Source organism: Onychomys torridus, chromosome 12 (assembly GCF_903995425.1).
Source record: "Onychomys torridus chromosome 12, mOncTor1.1, whole genome shotgun sequence".
NCBI classification, from domain to species: domain Eukaryota; kingdom Metazoa; phylum Chordata; class Mammalia; order Rodentia; family Cricetidae; genus Onychomys; species Onychomys torridus.
In genome coordinates, this window is record NC_050454.1 from 15,907,714 (window position 1) to 15,923,541 (window position 15,828).

Genomic DNA, 15,828 nt, shown 5'->3' on the forward strand with positions numbered 1-15,828 from the left:
AAGGGTCATTCAACAGCAAATGGGTCACAACCTATAGGGTAAGAACCACTGTACGGGAGCATGGGAACTACCAAGTGAGAGCACTGGCCTGCACAGAACCCCTGCTCTCGCTCTCCTCTCTGCCCTCTCAAAATCCCCCAGCCAAAGGCAGCCTGCTGTCCCATCAACCCAGTACCCTGGTGTGTTTAACCGGGCTCGTTCCCAGGTCTGAATGGGATCAATGAGAACATTCTGGCCATCAGACAGCCACTGGATACCTGGCCACACAGCAGCAGTCTCCAGGGAAACTGTTCTGCCAGGTATGGCAGGCACCTATGGGAAGTAACTTCCTCTCCCAGCTGTCTGCACACCTCACTTTCGCGCAGAGGCTCCAGCTTCACACAGCTGGGCAGGAGCCCCAGAACAGATGGGCTCATCCAGCCACTCAGTTCTCCAAGCAACACCTTCAGCAGACAAACAAAATTGCAGGCACCAGTGTAAGAGAGAGATTTTTCAGGTTAAGAAAACAGGTCTGGCCGGTGGACAGCCAGGACTACACAGAAGAACCATCTTGAATACACCACCACCCCAAAAAAAGAGAAAGAAAGAAAACTAATGTGGATGAAGAGGGGTGCAAGTGGATGGAGATAACACCATGCCCCTCCTCACCCAGGCCTCCAGCTTCCCTCTCTCTATAGTCCCAGATGTTCGGCCACCTTTGTGGCCATTACCTCTTCCAGTCACTAGACTGTGAACTGTTGTGGAATATTATTTTAAGGTGTGTTACATTTGTTTATGCTGTGGAACATTTGTTTAATGATGCAAAGATGCGCTACATTCTTTTATATTGCATTTGTTTAACTCTGTGAAGCTGCGTTAATGTGCCTGTCTAAAACACTTGATGATCTAATAAAGAGCTGAATAGCCAATAGCAAGGCAGGAGAAATGATAGGCGGGGCTGACAGGCAGAGAGGATAAATAGGAGGAGAAATCTGGGAGGGGAGATCAAAGAAGAAAGAGCAAGATTACAAGGAGAGGAGGATGCTAGGGGCCAGCCACCTAGCCACCCAGCCAGCCACGGAGTAAGAGTGAAAGTAAGATTACAGAAGTAAGAAAAGGAAAAAGCCCAGAGGCAAAAGATAGATGGGATAATTTAAGAAAAGCTGGCTAGAAACAAGCCAAGCTAAGGCCGGGCATTTATAAGTAATAATAAGCCTCCGTGTGTGATTTATTTGGGAACTGGGTGGCGAGCCCCTAAAAGAGCAAAAAGAGCCAAAGAGTAAAAACAACCGACTACAGTGAAGAATGGGAATTCAAGAACTACATGAGGAATGCACATGGAAGGGCAGGTAGTGATGTCATAGGGGACATAAGATGGCAAAGGATTTGCAACAGAGTGTTAAGAGAAATGAGCTGAGTTTGGGACAAAGAGGTGAGCTGGATGGGATGATAGAACACATCAGAAAGCAACACACAAAATCTAGCCTAAAGCATGGAGCACAGCACACACACAGCTCTTCTGACAGCAGCTGTCTTGGTCTAGGTTTACGCCAACCTTTGGGGAGTCTATTGTGAAGCTGAACCGACCAGGCCTGTGGGCCAGACAGCAGCCAGCGAGGCACCCTTCCGTGTCCTGAGCTAAGTCCCTAGGAGTGAGGGCCGTGCTCAGGCCACCCCCAGCACTTTCTTCAATCCATCCAGCTGTGCTCTGCTCTGCTCAAGCATTTCTTTGATGGCCTTCCTGTCACCAAGTGCAACAACAAACAGTGCAGGAACTTAGCTGTGGCTGTCATGTGACCTCCCCAGCCCCCAGACCCAGCCTGGCAATCAAAACCAAGGTCATGGAAGAGTCCCAGAGATGAAGCCTCAGATCCCATTCAGCCGCAAAACATCACACTGAGCAATGTGGGTGATGGAAACAAACAAGCACCGAGTCTCCTCCTTGGGGTGGTCCTGAGGCCTAGCTCAGTTTGCAGGGAAGTAATTTACCCATCTCCCCATCTCTACCCCAGGCTCCCTTGTTGCAGACTATATAACCCTCTCCGTCAGGTTATATGACACTGTCCAAAGGTTCTCTCCTTTCCCCGCGCCTGCCACACACTCTGTCGGAGATATGGAACAAGAGGGGGCTCCCTTCCTGTCAAAGCACTTCCAGCCTCCCTTCTCCCACTGTCTCTCTCCGCTTGTCTCGGCCTGCTCCCCATCAGAAAGCCTTGTCCCCTGAAGGCAAGGTCTTGCCTTCCTTCCCAGCTGCTCCTCGGGGTCACCAGAGCAGCTGGCACACAGTGGCATTCAAACATAAACTCGACTGGACAGGCGACTTAACGGAATGAGAGATGAATGTGAGATGCTGTCTCGGAAATGCTAAGACAAGGCCCTGAACTTCTGGCTTCCTGGGCACCCGGAATCCTGCCAAGTGACAAATCCCGAGGGGCTCCCTCGTCGTCTCTCTGCCCTCTCCCCCAGCGAGGCCCATCTCTAAGAGTGTCTGAGTACGCACGTGAGCGGGTACTAACTGTGCAGCTCAGACAGAGAAAGTCGTAAGAGTTCAGGAAGGGAAGAAAATTACCCATGCTCGGGACGTAAAAGGATCTGAGTTGAGAGATTAAGAACAATTAATTGATCCGCTGCCTCCCTTCCTCCCTCCCTCCTGCAACCGTGACTGGAGCTCTAGAGAAAAGGAGACAAAGGCAGAGAAATGAGCTTTACCACAGGTCCCAGAGAGCCAGGCTCTCCTCTGCTGGCAGGAGCCACACACCAGCCTGCAGGGAGGTGTCAAGGCCACACACCATCCCCTCTCGATTTTATTCGGCTCTCCACCTTCACTACAAGGAATGAGAAGGGAAAGATCATGGAGGCCTCTGCACATCCCCTCCCTCATCCCATACCCCACACCCCGAGAGACATGTACAAGTCTAGAGTGGCTGCTTTGGGTAAAGGGTGCTGTGTTGCTTAGAGAGCTCTAACTCTGAGGAGTCAGACCCCGGAGTGGCAGGTGGGTTGAGAGGAAGACAAAGGAGAGAAGGTGCTGGAAGCTAACTGGGCCTGAGCCTGTCTCCTAGGAGATGGCTTATCAGTCAGCTGGCATGCTGGTTCTAGATCTGCTCCACCACCAGCAGGTAGGCCCTCCAATGAAGCCTGAGCTGCAAAAGGCAGGGTAAGATGAGAGAGACAGCTTGGTGCCAATCAAGGGCAAGCTGTGGCTGGAGGGTACCATGAGGGGACAGCTGGAGAGCAGTCCTGGAGCAACTGGACCTCAAACCCCTGGAAGGATTCTACAAGAACAATCCCTGGTTGGCTAGTCTCCTTGGTGCCTCCCTCCAGAAGTAGGCAGTGAGGTATGATGAGTTAGATACCGCAGTAAGAACCTGGACTGAGGAGTGTGGCTTCTCCTCTCAGGTGGTACAAGCCCCTTCTCCACCTACCTGTCCAGACCAGTGTCCACGTAAGGCAGCAGTTCTCAACCTGGGGTCATGACCTCTTTGGGGGTCAAATTCACAGGGGTTGCATATCAGATATTCACATTACAATTCATAACAGTAGCCAAATTACAGTTATGAAGTAGCAGTGATAATTTTACCATTGGAGGAGGTCACTACAACATGAGGAATCATACTAAATGGTAGCAGCCTTAGGAAGGTTGAGAACCACTGGTCTAAGGCTCTGCTCCTCAGTTGGAACTTATTCCTCAAATGCATGCCATATGCCAAAAGATATCTAAAGCCACAGAACAGGCATGGCACTTCTTATGGGAGTCTATTTTCTCCCATGGGAAGTAACATTTGCCTTGCTTAGGCAAGGAGGAGGAAATGCAAAATTCAAATTAATTCTTAGAAGAAAATATACGACTTCAAAATATGTTGCACCTGCCCTGGCAGGCCCCTCATCTTGCATCTGGAGAGCCAATCCTGCTTCAGGGAAGGCAAGCAGATGGGAAAAGGGGAGGAAGGAAATGCTACTGAGGGGAGGGTCTGTCCACAGAACTAGTGTGCCAGGCCTAGTGTCTGCTGCTGGTTCCACGTCAACCTCCCAGACGGCAGCACCACACAAGACCCCATCCCAGCGCCACACCAGAGAGCTAGCTACCCATGCCGTCACCTGTGACCCAGCGCACGGTTACTCCAGCCCACCAAGCCTCTGTGGAGGGCAGAGCTGGGAGACAGTGGGGGAAAGGCAAGCGGCACATCCAGAATCCATGGGCTCAGGCGATGGCCAGGGACCAGGGAAAAAGTTGATAGACGGACATGGGTATCAGCTGGTGTGCATATGGAAAAAGCAGGGAAAGAGCCAGAAAGCCAAGTAAAACTTAGAGACATCTTTGGAAGAAGAAAGGAGAAAAGAGGCCCAACGAATGGGAAGAGCAGGGACTCCTCTCTGGGAATAAACAGCAAAGGAAGAGAATGTGGGGGCAGGGGGGAGACAGAGGACAGCACCTCAACATGTCAGGGAGGAGAGGGGACGCCAGACGGGAGGAGGCCCCACAAACCAGACTCTAGCACTGGAGGACACATGCCTAGCAGACAGTTACGCACACCAAGCTGGCAGCTTTGGGAATTTTCTGGACCAGGTCATTTTAGGGACGAGAGCGATTTGGAAGGTCCTGCCGTGCACTGCACAAATTTCACACTGTGGTCCAGAAAGGGGGTGGGGGGTGATCAGCCAAAGGTTCCACAGTACAAACTCAAAGCCAGGTCCCCCGGCCCCTGGAGCTGTACAAAATCCACTGCACTCCATGGCTGGCCTCCAATTCATCCTCCTCCTCTCTCAGCCACCCGGGTACTGGGATCGCAGGGGTGTGCCTCCCGGCTGAGCTCCCTTCACACTGCTGAAGAGCGAGCAAAGCAGGCTATGGACTGAGGCTGACCCCCACGCCCAGTACACTCTACATGGGCTCCTTCCCCAGAGTCAAGGGACTGTCACCTCTACATCCAGCTAGGTGAAAAATAATAGTAACAGAATGGCACCTCACATTTAAACTGTGGTTCCAATTCTGGAACTTTCATTTACCTCTTCTTCACCACAGAAACTGGACAAAGGCAGTGTATGTGGCTTTTTCACATTCTGCAGATGAGGAAAGAGACTTAGGTTAGATGGCTCCCTTCAAGTCACAGGACTAGGAAATGGGGTGCCCGATCCTCCAGCCGGGACTGCCTCCTAAGCCCTGGACTACTCCACACACCTACATGTCCCGACACTACAAGCAGCATCTTCTTTTGCCCTGAGGTTCCCCAACCCTTCACTTCCCCTTTAAAGAGGAAGAGCTCAGTGGCCTGATCACTGCTGACCCTCCTGGTTACCCCAACAAAGCCACAGCATCTCCACTGTGGCCGCTCCATTGAAGGCATGGCAGGAAGTCCAGCTGGAGAGACTGAGGTGGGAACCTCAGCAGAACTTACTGTGTGGCGGCAGGCTGACCATCTATCTGTTGCTTCCTAACAGCGGGTGAAAAGAGCAACACTAACTCCAGGCCACTCCTCCCTCCTCGGCAGACAGTGCCAGCAAGCCATCCCCAAACACTCCTTCCAATAACGTGAGGGGCTCGTCCCCAAACTCATGGACACAGAGAGGTTGCATGTGGGACAAAGCTGACCTCTGGAATCCATGGAGGTCACATGGTGAGAGCCTTTAGGATTCACAGGATACGTTCCAAAGACTCAGAAGAGGAATGAGTAGGCAGAAGAGCGGAAGCCAGCTCATCTCTTGGGATCTCCTTGTCTAACAATAGTACCTGAGACCCACCACTCAGGGGTGGCTTACAGGGATCAGAAGCCAAGTGCTGTCCCGTGGGCTGCTATGGGAAAAGTCAGTCAGCAGTATTTTGCCTCTAATCCTAAACCCAAACCCCAATATCCGGGCTTTGCCATAATCCACCTACTTGGCTAAACTACTTTAAAGCTCTTTAACATTTGAGATTGTACTTCCTCTTACAAGGATAAATCTGATAAACTGAGAGGTGCTATTGGGGCAGTCCTGCCTCTTGAACAAGGCGCCTCTTCAGAGTTCTAACCTACCTCCACCTGGAGTTTAATTCTAGCATATTAAATTCGCAAGCTTCTCCCACTGGTGCTAACCCCAGACACCAAGACTGCAATGCAGTCCTAATCTCTAATCTAATCTCCATCTACCCACTGGCCCTGGCCCCACTAGCTCGGGGATCCTGCTCTGGAGGTTCCATAGCCTCTCTGAAACCAGGATGCTCTTCCATATGGGCAGTGCTTGGGAGCCACGCGGCAGGGAGCTCAGACAGGAAAAGCCAGGGCAGGCACCAGGAGTGCACGTTCATCTCAGGTCTTCACCACCCTCCTGGAACTTCACAGCCTCTGCACAGGTTTTCTTGGCCTTTCCAGGCCGTGTATACCAACTGCTCTTGGACCTGGAGCCTGTTTAGAGGACTCCTCACTGGGCAGCATCTGCCCTGACATGTGTATCTGCTGCTTCCTCACACACTGAGCTCCTGGAAGGCACAATCACTCATCTGCGAATCCTCAAAGCACACAGTAAGTGCTTGGTAATAGTGGATGCATAAACCTGGAGGGAAGAGCCACTCCATCCAAGCTCTGCTGCTCACCCCTGGCCCCCGGGATCCTCTTGAGGATGCCCTACATCAGGCTCCATCAGCTTGGCACAACTGCTGTCATCTTCAGATATGGAAATTCCAAAGTGTCCTGTCTCCTCAAATAGATTCTGTCAGTTGCCCAGTTACATAGAGCATTGCTGGTAAAATGGAGGTGACAGAAACACCCAAAAGATAGGAGTGCTGTCAACCCAACTATACACCACAGTTAACCCATGGCTAAGACCTCAGTAGCCACCCAGGGAGCAGTCTTTTCTGCTCAGCCAGTGTTGGCATGAATCTAGACACGTGCATCCATGCACACACCTCAATACATGACTCTCCTGTGATTTTATTCTCTCTCCCCTCTGCAGCTGACAAATCAGTGCGTACCAACACTCCACTCCCATCAGTCATTCAGGACTCAGGCGTAGGGCCCACAAACTCACTTAACCCGCACAGCCCTGGGCCAGCCTCAGGCCCAGGCAGTCTAGTCTGGTAGCCAGAGGACTACACTGTGCTGTAGGAGTGAGAAAGGGCCTGGGTTGGAGGTAAAGCTCATGGCTCATGTCCGTTGCTGCAGACCCATCACAAGCCAAATGGGTGGCCCTGAAAAATCACCTGTGCCTAGAATCAAGGCTCCCCTCTTCCAATAGGGAAGACTCCCTCTGCTCTATCACCCTCTGAGAAGATAAATAAGTAATATACAAGGACATAAGAGAAAGCTCCAGAAAAATGAGAAGAAGAAGAAGAAGAAGAAGAAGAAGAAGAAGAAGAAGAAGAAGAAGAAGAAGAAGAAGAAGAAGAAGAAGGAGAAGAAAAAGAGGGCCAGGGGATGGGAAGACAAGGGCAATGAGGTAAACCTTCCCTCTGTAAGGCAGAAATGACCCCATGCCACCTCAAGGACCTCTCCATCATATACTCTTGCTTCTGCCCCAGCCACCAGAGCCCCCAGCCAGCCAGTGTGCCCTGGGTCCCCAGTACATACCCACAGTCCACCCAGCAGATGGTGCCTTGTCCTTTCACTTCCTGGGCCACAGTGGACAGCAGCTTGAGATAACTTTCGGCTGCCACCTCTGTAAAAGAATGAAAGATTGAGTATTTATGTCCAAGGGCTCCGGACCATAGGCAGGGTGGGGTCTGAGTGTCAATTCCTTGGTATCTGGACAGAACTTCTGGGCAACTACTGTTGGACAGCACGGTCTTGTGGACAAGCTTCCAGCTCAGGATTTCAACTCCGCCAGTCTCTGACAGTCTACTGCAGGGTGTTTACGGCTGGTGTTTGATAGCCGCACCTGGCAGACTCTCAGTCACCTCCTTATGATCCAATGAATGTGAGTTCCGCAAAGGGCCCATTGGGCAGATCCTGGTGAAGAGCAATCTGCTGCCTTCTGCTGCCCTAAATGCCATGATAAACCCCAAAGCCAAGCAGAAATGATATCTGAATTATGTGCCTCTGAGAAGCTCCTCTTCCAGGGTAGAAATGGGAGCTGTTTGTGAACACAAAGCATGCTGAAGCCTTTCACAGATGCCAACAATAAGCATCGCTTAAGAGGCATGCTCAGAGTTGTTCAGAGGAGGCATTCCCAGGAAACCCTGCCAGGGCAGCAGGAGGCAGCAAACCACTGAAGCAGGGAAGCCACTGTTCCACTGTGTACACCACTGGGGCTGGGAGAGGGTGCAGATAAAGGGGAACAATATACAGTACCCCACACAAGGGGAAAGCTGCTTGGAAGGATGGGAGGCGGCGAAGAAATCCAGTTTCTAAGCACTCAGGAAACCCACTGAAGGCCAGAGTCTGGAGCAGTAACCATCAGCAAGATGCAGGGGTGAAGTCATTGCCCAGACCCTGCCCCCAGCACACGGGGACAGCACAGGGGCTGTACTTCCGATAAACTGAGCAAAGGTAGAGCCAGGTAAGGGGCAAAACGATGGTTAGATCCTGCCTCCATGGCAGATCTCACTGACCCCAACTTCCCACTCTTCAACTCCGTAAGACTTCTGTCTCAGACCCGTGCTGGCTCCAAAGCCCCAACATTGCAGAGTTCGCCCACTTTGTCCCATCCTCTCATCTGAAGAGATGAGAGGCAGAGATGACAGATGGGACAAGCGCTGCCACCAGGAGTGGCTGGCCTCAACGATCATGTCCTCCTATCTCTGATGACCTCATTTATAAATGGGTGATAGTGGTGCATGTCTTTAATCAATTAACCAGCACTTGGGAGGCAGAGGCAGGCGGATCTCTGTGAGTTGGAGGCCAGCCTGGTTTACAGAGTGAGTTCCAGGACAGCCAGAGCTGTTACACAGAAAACCCTGCCTTGAAAAATCAAAATCAAAAGGATACAATCTGACAGTCTGCATCGCCTCCCTTGTGGCAAAGGAGTAAATGAGACGGCCATATAAACAGTCCCAGTCACAAGATCTGTCCCAGGAAGAACCAGCCTGGACCCAGGACTTTACAAGGGGGTTACCCCTAACGCAAACCTCAAGAGAAACAGAGTTTCGCTTGGCCTCAGTTTCCCTAGTCACAGAAAAACAGGCTCCCACACTGGGCTTCCAAGAGGAAACGCTGTGGTGAAAGTGCATCCAGACCCTCAGAAGCAGCAAGTGGCAAGAGCAGCCATATGTCGTGAATGCTCAGAGGGCACAGCCTTCAAGAGGGACACACGGCCAAATCATCCATCAGCCCAGAGTGCCAATGAGTGTAGAGGATGAGCTGCCAAGGGGATCTGTGCCCAGAACTGTCCCAGCCACTGGCTGCTGCTTCTCCACGACACAGAAAACTTGGCATCCTCAGGAGCAGCAAAACCACTTAACGCTGCTGGAACCACACTGACAGCCAGCCACTTGCCCTTCCCCAAAGTCACTGCCAAGAGCCAAGCAAACTGTCCATTGTACCCTTACCAGCCCAAGGTCAGAGGAGGGGCGGGTGGCTGCTCCCGTCCACAGAGGTTTCTGGGCCTAAACTTAAGCATGCGCTCCAAACTCAGTCTTACATCTCACCTCACAGCAGGACACCAGGGTTCAGGCAAGGCCAAGACTATTGGCTCAGGTAAATGTCCACAGGCCTGGGACCAGTTCAGCTGGCAACAGGCCAGCCTGGGAGTTAATCTGTAGCTCCCATGAAGGAGCTGGCAGGGCTGGGACTGTGATTGGAAGGGAGCCAAGGTGTCCATCCAGGACTCACATGTTCTTCTCTGTTGGGCTAGGTAGGGGTTCCAGAGCCTTTTTCTCACAGGATGCTCATAAGAAGGAACTGGAATGACCCCCAGGCTGCAACAGTAACCCTGTATCCTATGTAGCCTCCAAAGAAAGCTAAGAATACTAATGCCCCTCTGGTCTTCTCCCTCCCCATCCCACCTCACCCTGATAGGTCTGGAGGGGCCACTCACCAGATTTTGAGTAAAGCACCAGCACATTATTACGAGTCCTGAGAAGTTTCTTCAAGTCCTTAGGGTCAGAGATTCTCTCAATGAGTGAAGAGACTTTTGTGGAGCACAGCCAAGCTGGCAGGGCCACCTAGAGACCAAACAGACAAGACCCATGCATGAGTCCAGCTTCTGGCCCACTCATGGTGCCCACTGATGATCCACCCCAAACACATGTTCTTGCTGGAGGATGAAGCCAAGCAACCCCTCCCAGAGCATCACACCTACCACTTTACCTCCAGAGATCCCTCTCGGCCTTCTGCAGCCCCCTCCTCACCTGTGCCCTCCATGTACTCTGGTGAGACTCTTTAGAACATATACATACACAATATACTGTCACCCATCAACAAGAACTCTCTGAGAGACTGATGTTTGCATGCAAGGGCACACATGACAGTCTGAAAACTCCATCCCACCTAGAAGCACTGATACTCAGAGCCCCAGGGAAGCACCCTCTCTCACATCCAGGATGGAATGGATGGGTGCGAGACAAAGCTTTTCTCACTCAGCCAAACAATCACAGAGACCTGGCCAATAGAAACAAGCAAGTAGCCCTAAGCTTCTGGGAACTTGAGGAGCCAGGTGCCTCTGTGGGCATGATGAAGAGTGGACTAAAAGCAGAGTGGAGTATGGGGGAAGAAACAGGAGAAAGGAGGAATCGCAAAACAGATCCCCCAGGCCACCCACTGATTGCTTCCTGAATAATGCTGACAAAAGGAGAACCGATGACCAGCCGTTCACCCATGACAGACCAGAGGCAAAAGGCTGCTCACTGCACAGACAGGAGAGCACTGCCTTCAGAGGTCTCAGAAGTTCGTCACTGTACACCCAGCCACACTACCTGTCAATCAGGGAAGGGTTATTCACACCAGCTGAAGATATCTCAGATGTGTGAAGTGTACCACCAACACACTCTTTCTCAGAAAGTCATGGGAACCCATGCTCTTCCAAGACAAAAAAATAAAAGAAGAACGAATGTCACAGAATCAAGGAAACAGAGAACCCAGCACCCGAGAGGCAAGAGGTGTGGTGATGTGGATGGTGAGGAGTGGGCCCAGGACCCTGTCAGCAGGTGTGGTGGTCTGAATAGGAATGGCCCCCAGAGGCTTATATGTTTAAATTCTTGGTCATTAGTGAATGGCACTACTTGATGGAGAATAGGAGCTGTGGTCTTGTTGGAGTGGGTGTTGCCTTGCTGGAGGAAGTGTGTCACTGCACGCGCGCGGGGAGTGGCGGGGGAGACAGGCTTTGAGATGTCAGAAGCTCAAGCCAGACCCAGTGTCTCTCTCTCTCTCTCTTCCTGCTGCCTGCTGATCCAGATGTCGAACTCTCAGCTACCTCTCCAGCACCATGTCTGCCTGCGTGCCGCCATGCTTCCCGCCATGACAATGATGGACTAAACCTCTGAACTGTAAGTCAGCCCCAATTAAATGTGTTCCTTTCTAAGAGTTGCCATGGCCGTGGTGTCTCTTCACAGCAACAGAACACTAAGATAGCATGCTTCAAAGCAACCAGCAATAAGCACAGAGGTCGAGAGCAAAGCCATAGACACAGAGGCAACTGAAGACCATGCACTAGCCTCTCCCACACTGAGAGGAGTTTGAATATCTTCCAGAAACACGCAAACAAGTCATCTAAATTTCTGATGTGTCCCACACCAGTCACGCCATCTCCTCTTTGTAGCCCAGCGTCTTGAGCTGTGTCAATGCTTTGCCCCTCAAAAGCTAAGGTGTCCAGCAACAGCATTCAACCTTTCATTGGCTCAGTGACTCACTGGTGCCACGGGGATGATAATGCCTCCCTGGGGGCACTCCTCCGACAGATGGGATAACTTCTCAGATATGCTTTACAAATCACAAAACACTCTAAGAGCATCCGTTAACGTAACATCTAACACCCACCACCAGCTCAACAGAGGGAAGAGAGAAACGCACCCATACCCTAGTGATTTTCAGTGGAATCTGCCACCAGGAGTCAGGGATTTTCTTTCCTTGCCAGAGCTGCAAGGTGGCGACGCCTGAGGACCCACTGCTTTGTGCAGACCATCGTCAAAGCTCACGAGAACATTCCTTCAGGGGTGACTACTACATGTCATCACCCCACTGCTCCAAGGGGGCTCATGCACTGGACACTACCAGTCCGAGGCTCAGTGCACACAACCACCAGTGAAAAATCAACTTGACAGTGTGCTGGAGAAACACAATGGCTTGCTGTTCTGCTTCCCCCCCTCAGGATAGTCAGGAAATAACTGGACAGGGACCCCCCCCCCCATCAACCACCCTGGGCTGGCAGCACCTGCCAGGCATCAGAAATGCTACTGGCCCCAGGGGCACAGTGTCCATCGCTGATACCATAGGAATCTGAATCTCCCACAAACCCTGGCTTCCTTTATATTAATCCAGACAGTCTCTTAGGTCATCCAACCAAGGGCCACCTGATATTAAACATGCCACCTTCCAGCCACCCACTAAAGCCTCTGGCCCAATGTTTACTGACACAGTAGAGAGTTGAGCTTCTCTGGAAATCCATCACACAAGGAGAAGCTAGGGCCGGCACTGGGCCTCCCTTACAGGAGGCGACACAGACGTCTCTGTGAAGGGTCTGTCTTTCCCAGTCTTACTGGGCCCTCACCCCTACTTAAGATTAAGAGCTTTGGAGGGCAGGATGCCCTAACTGCCCTCAGGAGTGCTTAATAAACAGGACAAATCACACTGCAGCCTACAGACACCACCCCTCAGAGAGTATGTCACAAAGTGAGTCCTTAGTGGCTTTATAAGAGGTCCAGAAAGGGCCATGAAATCCAGGGAGACCCCAGCACAATGAGCATCCCTAATGGGGCTGATAAGGATGGCAGTTGGTTCCCTGCAGGCCTAGAACTTGACAGTGGTCATCAGGGGAGTATCAGGATGGACGATAGACTCATCGTCCCAGAACCTTGGGATTGGCGGCTGGAGTATCGGGACCAGCTGGGTGACCGACCAGGTAAGAGAAAAGGGTCCATACAGCTACTTCCAATGACCACTCAGGAAGTGAGGACAGAAGAAAAGAAAAGTCTAAACTGGATGTTCCAAGGATGGAACTGCAGCCAAACACCAGAGATGGAAAGGCAGCTTTTTTTCTTGGACCAAAGAAGATGGCAGTGGGCTAGGATTTCCGGGACTATAGCCAACAGCCATGTGAAAAAGCACCCATGAACAACACATGTCCTCCGAGAGGATGGGCCGTGAGGCAACTGAAGTCTCCATGATCTGGAGCCAGAGAAGGGACAAGGAAGAGCCCTGCCCAGGAAGAAGCGTAGAGTTCTCAGAGCAGCCCTGGGGTGAGATAGACAAGCAGACCAAGCTGTGCGGGCAAAGGCTGGGAAAGGTCCAAGGTTGCTGGGGCCACGTGCGAGCATTGTGACGGGGAAGCTGCAAACCAGGGTGCTAAGCAATTATACCTCATGTGGGCACTGGGTAACAAATGATTCAGCAAACAGGTAGGGCTGGTTAGAGGGTCCCCACAGAAGACAGGGAACCTTCAGGTGTCTGCGAGCACAGAAGACTTGGGCTTTGCCAAGAGGCAGGATTTGACGGGCTGACAGAGAGAGGAGACCAATCAGAATGGCCAGACCAGACAGAGAGGGTGACCATAGCTAAAACTGCTAAGGAGAAAGGGATTAAAGGCCGGTGTGAGCCCCAAGACCTCACCCTCACAAGCACCCACAGAGGCAGCCAGGAGGAAAGCCCGCTCCCGACCCCTTAAGTCCCCCTTTCCTCCAGCCCCTGTACAGTCTGTTTTCTCCTCTGCTCCCTCTGTTAACATTTCTAGCAGGCTCCTTCTTGTCCTTGACACGAAGCTGCACAGAGCCTGGATCGCCTGGCCGAGCCACCAATGGACGAGTCACAACCCACGAACCTGCCCAACAACCACAGTAGCTACAGCCACAATAGCAGTATTAATGGTCCGCAGGTTATCTGCTCCTCTGCTGTGCCCCAGGGAGAAGGAGGCACTGGAGTGCTCCCGAAGCCAGCTGCTTCCCAGCCAGCCCTGGTAAAGTCCCTGTGCTCGGCAGGCCTTCACACTGGCAATCAAGCATTCTCGAATAAGAGGGGAGAAAAGGTGCCCTTTGCTCATAACTCACTCTGACCAGCTCCATGCACTGTGGCTGCCCTACTCCTACTGGGCTGAGACCCCCTAAGTATTTCCCTGGTACAACCTGGTAGGGATCAGTGTTTCCCTTTTCTACTACAGAGGAGCCCCCCCCCCCCCCCGCAATGCCAGATTCTCTGCTTGTACCAGAAAAGTATCACCCCACCCCACCCCACCGGAGAATCACCCTGCCCAATCACCAGTCCCTTCCACCACCTACCCCCTTCACCAGCATGCAAGGCTTTCTTCGTGGCCCTGTGAAACCTCATCCCAGCATAGCTGGGTGAAATGCAGGAGACCAAATTCCTTTCTCATGTCTCTGAGTGGCTGCTTATCTCCTACCACACAGTTCCTCCGTTCCTGGGCTTTGCCCTTCATCTCTCCCCCTTGGCCATCTTCAGACACCCTGGAGAGCGCAGTGACTCCTGGGGTCAGACAGACATGGCATGGATCCAGCTGCCACCACCCACAAGCCCCTAGGCTTGTTCCTAGACTTCCAAGTGTCATCTCTCGACCCAGGAGGATAATAGCCACGCTCACCTGGTGCCTTGGCTCATGATTAAATGAGGGAGGAGGAGGACATGAACCTAATGCAATACTTGGCAGACGGAAGCACATAACAACTGCTAATTGCCTCTGAGTACTATTAGAACAAGACAACAGCAACCGGGGACCACCTCTTCCTCCGGAGGCCTCGCCTGCAATCAGCCAGAGCCACAGGTCCAGGCAGGAAAGCATGCACACGTACGCTCGTTCGGCCCCAGAAAACCTGGCGTCTTTTGCCATCTGCACAATGACCTGCTGTAGAGGTCACACAGCACATTTAGAGCCCTGCCAGGTCGGTGTGTGTGGTGACTAGTTTACCCGCCAGGGTAAACCCAGCAGGTGGGTACTTGTGTCCTTCTCCCGATGAGGGAGGAAGACCAGCGGTTAGGTGACCAATGTTCATGACACCTGCCCAGAGTGGGTCTACCCCTTTCACCCCTCGAGACCCTGGCCTAACCAGCCACAGAGAAAATGAGCCACTTCCTAGCAACAGAACTAATGGCCAGGAAGGCTGAGCAGGAGTTGGCACTGATAACTCTGCTTTCTTCAAGTCTAGGGGATCACGGGACCAAGGGTACGAACATTCTGTAGGAGGCGGTAACCCTTGCTTTGTTCCCAGCAGGACCTGTGAGCCAGGTGCCAAAGTTCCCTTCCCACTTCACCCTGCCTGGTGCCCACTCCCCACTGGCCCACAGCACACCAAAAACCCCTTTCTCTCCACTGAGTCATCCATTCTACACACCTAGAAAATAACCAGGGACAGCAGTCCTTGTCACATTACACCCTCCACCTTAAAAAAAAAATAAAATAAAAAAGGAAGGAAGGAAGGAAGAAAGAAACGCTGTCTCTGGGGCATGTGCCCACACCCTCCCCATTCCCTGTAACTGGCAGCTGCTGTCATTACATATTCACAATCCTCTGCAAGTCCCAGAGCCTGGGACAGTCAATTATGTAAAAGCGGCTTGCAGAAGAAGGAAGATATGCGGACCGAAGCTTAACATTTAGGAGGAAGGGTAGAGGTGGGACGCAAGCCTTTTTCCTCTGTCACCTGAGTAAAGATTCCCTTCTTGTGTTGGGAGCCGCGAAGAAACCAGCTTAATTTAGTTTAACCCACATTTTGCTCAAAATAGCTTTGAAATGTCAGACTCTGGAAGTCTAGACACTGAAGAAACTCGTGGTAAAGGGACGGAA

At 52.0% G+C, this 15,828-nt stretch overlaps 1 protein-coding gene across 1 annotated transcript in view; it reads right to left on the reverse strand.

The window, feature by feature from the left end:
• The window catches only part of Pdia5 (protein disulfide isomerase family A member 5), a 90,798-nt gene that overhangs the window by 56,932 nt on the left and 18,038 nt on the right, over positions 1-15,828 (reverse strand). Inside the window, exons 2-3 of the mRNA XM_036203778.1 lie at positions 9,925-10,051; positions 7,521-7,608 (exon numbers count right to left, since the gene is read on the reverse strand). Coding sequence (XP_036059671.1) covers positions 7,521-7,608; positions 9,925-10,051 — 215 coding nt within the window. The remainder of the gene's footprint in view (positions 1-7,520; positions 7,609-9,924; positions 10,052-15,828) is intronic.